Raw genomic sequence first — 5,129 nt, 5'->3', positions numbered from 1 at the left:
GGCTGCTATGGCAAGCTTTGTGTTTCCCACTTCCTCTACCCACAGACTCAACTCAGCAAATTTCTTCACTGGGGCTAGGATAACTCTTTGAGACTTGTAGTTTTACCTATTCATTGTTACTTTCGAGTCTCTTTCAACATCATGACTATTTTATCTAAAACCAATGGTTTATGCATGTATGTCCAATTGAGTGACTGTCCAGTTACTTTCACATCAACAAATCTGCTGCTGCAACGAAGTGTTTGTCACTCCATGGACAATCTTCCGAGCTAACAATACTGTTGCCATCTTCTCAGGATCATGAGGAATTCTATGAGGTCTCCTTCCTCATGGTAGCCTAGATTTTCCATCACTACTGTCAGAGCACTAAGTCACCCTCTGTGGATTCGTTCTGGACAGAGTGGCTTCCACTGGCTCCTCATGCAAATTGCTCTGAGGTCCTGTTTGTCCCTTTCAGGATTTTTACACATGGATTTGGAGTCCAGTCTGGTCTCTTCTCAATAACTCTTTGCTTTCCTTCCCAAATGACAAAACTGGTTCTTAAGACCTACAACGAACTCTTTTTTTCATTTTCTGCCAGGATGAGGGTACTTGCCCTTTTGTTTCATTCTGCTGCAGAGCACAGTATCTGTCAAATATTTGTCATTCGGTTTCACGAAAAGCCTCCTCCAGAAAATTCAGCCATAACTTTGACAGTCATAGAATAACCAACTGATAGAATAACTCAGATTGGGAGGAACCTCAGAAGGTCTCTAACCCAGCCTCCTGTTCAAGGCAGGGTTTAGCTACGAGATTAGACCAGACTGCTCCGAATTTTATCCAGTCAGGTCTTGAAAACTTTCAATGATGGAGAAAACTAAACCTCTCTAGACAACCTGTTCCAACACTTAATTGCCCTTACATTGAAAAAAGGTGATCTGAAGGACATCTGTTGCCAAAAAGAAGGTTAACTTTGATCTGTTTCCCATTCATTCCTAAACTCACTGCTTTCAGTTGCAATGAAAAGCACTGCTCTTTCACTTACTTTTCTTATTTCCAGAGAACTTCACTTCTCACAGCCTGTAACAATCACACCTCTCCATTAAGTTGATTGATTATATTTTTTTACTTGTCAGTACCACAGAGTCTAGTAATTAGTTACTATCCTTGGCACTTGTAGAAGTTTCCTATTATTGTTATTACTTAGGTGTGCAATTCCAACTGCCCTGCAGTGCTCCTTTCCCAGACTTTCACTTTTTGTAAAGCTAAAACATGTTAAAAATGTCATTATGTCTGCTTACTTGACTGCGGGAGCAGCCACCCCCACCCCTCCTCCCTAACAACTCACCGTTAGCTCTCAGCTGTGTAGGGGTAGCAAGGGGATGGGAGTGGTGGGGGAGCAGGAATGAGCTTCCAAAGCCTGGGAAAGGGGCATAGTATCTATCCACGAGCTCCAATGGCTCCCAGTAGTCTAACCTCACCTTCTCTCCTGCTAGTGATGTCCTCCTCAAGGGATAGCCGAGGCTTTGTCTTGAAAAGTGATTTCTTCCTCCCCCTCCCTATTACTTTGTCCACAAACCTCTCGAAGATGCTCTGTTGCCTGTCTCAGTGACACCACTAAGCTCTTCAGGATTCAGACCTTAACGTAAGAGCATAGCAAAGAATTCCAGTATTTACCTCTGGTGTCATTCCCGCCTCCAAGTACGCAGCAGTGATGTAAGCAGCCAAGGGGACTTCCCCATCCACACCTCCCTACAAAAAGCATATACATCTAAAAAGTTGTGAAAATTAATACACAAAGACCTGAAGCTTTTTAGCAAAGGCCCCACCTATCCCTGGCTTCCTCCCACACAAGAAAGCAGAACCACACAGGAAAGTGAACAAAACAGTTACTAAACCAATTACTGATCACTTGGCAAGATCTGCTTTGAGCTGTCCTTCAGGCTGCTCTGGCTCCTACCTTCATTGCTGTGTGGAAAAGCTGGCCCACATTTCTGAAGCAACCATTGGGAAGCTGGTGGAACTCCAGCCAGGTGAGAGCAGCTTGGATGGTCCTGTTGTCCACGAAAATGTATGGCTTGGCTTGGACAAAGCATTTAACCACAAATGCAGTCAGCCTAGTTGGAGAAAGAACAGAAAAAAGGCATGAGAAAGGGAAGACAGAAGCAGAATGAGATGGACTGAATGAGAGAAGGGGAAGAATTGATGGAAAGAAACAATCTAAGCAGAAGTTGAGAAAAAAGGAAAAAAGTGGAAGTTTGACACTGCTGGGTCTCTCCTCTCTTATTGTTGTGCTATTCCTAATTTGCTGGTCCAAGGACAGTTGCATACCCCTGCAGTGCCCTAGCCTGCAAAACATCTGGAGCACTTTGGATCCAACAGGACAGAAAGGATTCAATGGTGGAAGCAGAGAGCTGCCCACTTCCAGGCTGTCAGACAGCAGATAGGCAGCAGAGAGAGAACCCTGGGCTTACCAGGTATTACCATACTCATCCTTGGTACCAAATTCACTGTAGGAACCATCAGGGTGCTGATACTGCAGCTGTATCTGGTACCCTAGAAAGCAGGACATTGGTGCTGAGGATGGTAATTGCAATGAACACACTGTGAAGAGCAGGGGGTGGTAGAGGGCTCTGGGTGGAAGGTGAGTAGGCATCTGGGACTGTTAGTAGGCTGGACACAGGGGAAAGCAGAGGAGCAAGGTGCCTCTGTTGTACTTGCCCTTGCGCAGGAATCCTGCCGCCCTCTCCTTGATCTCAGGGGTGAGCTGTCTCGTCTTCTCCAGGTACTGCAGCACATAGACAATGGGGGCAAACAGCACCATATTCTGCTCCCCACAGCCGTGGGGCACCTGCACCAGATGGTCCAGGTTCTGCAGTGCCGTCCCCATGAGGTCACCTGGAACACAGCATAGGTGCTCTGACCTCCTCCTGGGCAAGAGGCTTAGGGATTCACCTCCTCCTACTTGTGACCCATTCCCAGCAGTGCGCTGGACAAGACAGCCCCAGCACAGGAGTGTGGGGGCACCTGTGTCCAGCCAGCTTACCAGTTCCACTGTGCCCTCCATATGAACTGTACACACTCCTATTCCAGCAGGGGAAGCCCTGAAACAGAACATTCTCTCCCTTCTGGTGTGTTTTAGGTTTTCGGGAATCAGGAAATGAAGCCACACACATGGGAAGAACAAGGCAGTGGAGCCCAGGAAACCTCAGAAAGGGTGTGTGAGGTTCTGGATTTGGGCTTTCCTAGGGCTAAACTCGGAGGTACGGAATTTCGAAAGGTACTGTCATAGCTGAATTCCTTACCAGTGACTGAAACTGTGGCTCTGACTGAACCTTCAACCACATTTAGAGGCAACATCAGGGACACAGACTCCTGTGCTGGACTTCCTGGCATCGGTGGGTAAGGTGTGTGGAGGACAAAAAGAAAGAGATTCTGATGAAAACAGCCTTCAAAATACCACCCCCATCCCAAAACTGTTCAAGACTCTTGTATGTGAACATCCCATTTTCCTGCCACAGAGGCTGCAGATCACTTCAAAAACCCTATCCCATTCCATCCTTAATTTCCTTCATCCACCTCATGGTGACTGCAGTATCCTAACAGTCTCCATTCTAAAGAGGTTGAGAGGATTTTATCCTGGAAACCCTCTGTGGTCAAAGCCACCTGCTTTTCTCCACACAAGTTACTCCATCTCGTTTCAGATTTCGGTTGCAGGCGTGTCCTCTCAATGCACCTCATGCTCTCAAAATCTGCTAATGGCCCAGTCATGCACCATAAAATCCAAGTCGGGAGCAGCAATCCTAAGCCATGTCCTCCAACCTCACCATGTTCGGTAGTCTAGTTTTATTACCACAGGTGAAAAAGGCCTCGAGCTGTCTGTCACATTAGTGTGAGAGATGTTGATCCTTACTCAGAGGAAGGTCTAGCTGGCACCACAATTAAAGAATGCTTCTATAGCTTGGTCATGTTGACAGGGAAAATGTTTCAACATGTGGAAAGACCCAGGAGGTGGTTAGGCAGGAAGCAGGGGGGTGAGCAGGGTGAAAGAAGAAAACAATCTCTCTACCTTTCCTGGGACACAGGATGGAGCTGTGAGCCTTTTCTACCAACACTCCCTCTGGCTGTTGGACCACACAGAAGTACCGTTACAATGAGCACACAGGAGAGAAACGGGATTACACGTGGATTAGAAATAGATATGGACAAAACCCTGGTTCAGGCTGGAAAGTCAGCTGGAGTAACATCATTACCACATAAAAATGTAAGTTATTGTAAATCATTTTCCAATTCAAAGTATTCTGTGATCCTATGAATTTCATTCTAGATAAGAAAACAGCATGCATTTTCAGACTATCATAACTTCTTAACGTCTGTGAAACTGATACTGTAAGATTCAGCAGAGCGCTCAGGAGCGAGGACATAAAAGAATGTACATATTTATTCTCTACGGTATGAAGGGGAGGATACCCCTCTACCTCACACATCCATCAGCCCTCACGGCTGGGCCCAAATCAGGCCCTGAGATTGTAATTACACACCTTGAATAGCAAGGACCAACTCTCAACATTAACCTGCACAAAATCTGAGAACTGCACAAAGCCTGCTTTTAGGTCTAGGTAATGGAACAACTTGTCTGACCCGGACTGAAAGGAGTTTGATGATTGTGTCTTTCTGTCCTTGGCTTGGCACAAACGGTATCTCTTCACCACAGAGCTTTTGGGTGGCCACAGCCTCTGTGCTGAGGGTGATGTTCACAAGCCCTGAAAATAACACACATTTAGGTGCATAATACATCCTCTGAAGAAGCACTTCCCATTAAGACAATAGAAGTCACCTGTTCACAACAAAAAAAATGAATCGGAGCCCTGTATGTCTTACTTGTGAGTAATCACAACCTTAGGATGAATGCAAAAGAGTACTCCCTGGTTAACAGGGCAAACAACTTCTCATTCATGTCAGCTCTTACCTAACACCCTCACCTTGGTCCCATCCCTTAATTCCACCACCCCCAAATCCCTGTTGTGCTCACCCAGCTTCTCAGCTGTGACACTCCACTGAAAGCTCTTAGCTTCACCAGCACATAAGCAGCTGCTGTAGACACAGCCTTTGCATGGCTTCAGCTGCAAGTCTGCAAACTCCTCCAGGGT

The 5,129-nt window shown here is 46.2% G+C and overlaps 1 protein-coding gene across 1 annotated transcript in view; it reads right to left on the bottom strand.

Moving 5' to 3' along the window:
* The window catches only part of LOC104498099 (alpha-2-macroglobulin-like protein 1), a 24,002-nt gene that overhangs the window by 5,245 nt on the left and 13,628 nt on the right, over positions 1-5,129 (bottom strand). Inside the window, 6 exon segments of the mRNA XM_010141436.1 lie at positions 1,657-1,727; positions 2,697-2,877; positions 3,285-3,368; positions 4,049-4,103; positions 4,621-4,742; positions 5,012-5,120. Coding sequence (XP_010139738.1) covers positions 1,657-1,727; positions 2,697-2,877; positions 3,285-3,368; positions 4,049-4,103; positions 4,621-4,742; positions 5,012-5,120 — 622 coding nt within the window.

This window comes from Buceros rhinoceros, unplaced genomic scaffold (assembly GCF_000710305.1).
Source record: "Buceros rhinoceros silvestris isolate BGI_N320 unplaced genomic scaffold, ASM71030v1 scaffold4618, whole genome shotgun sequence".
In the NCBI taxonomy this organism is placed as follows: Eukaryota; Metazoa; Chordata; class Aves; order Bucerotiformes; family Bucerotidae; genus Buceros; species Buceros rhinoceros.
The sequence above is the reverse complement of the archived record's forward strand: the minus strand, read 5'-3'. Positions and strand labels throughout refer to the sequence as shown.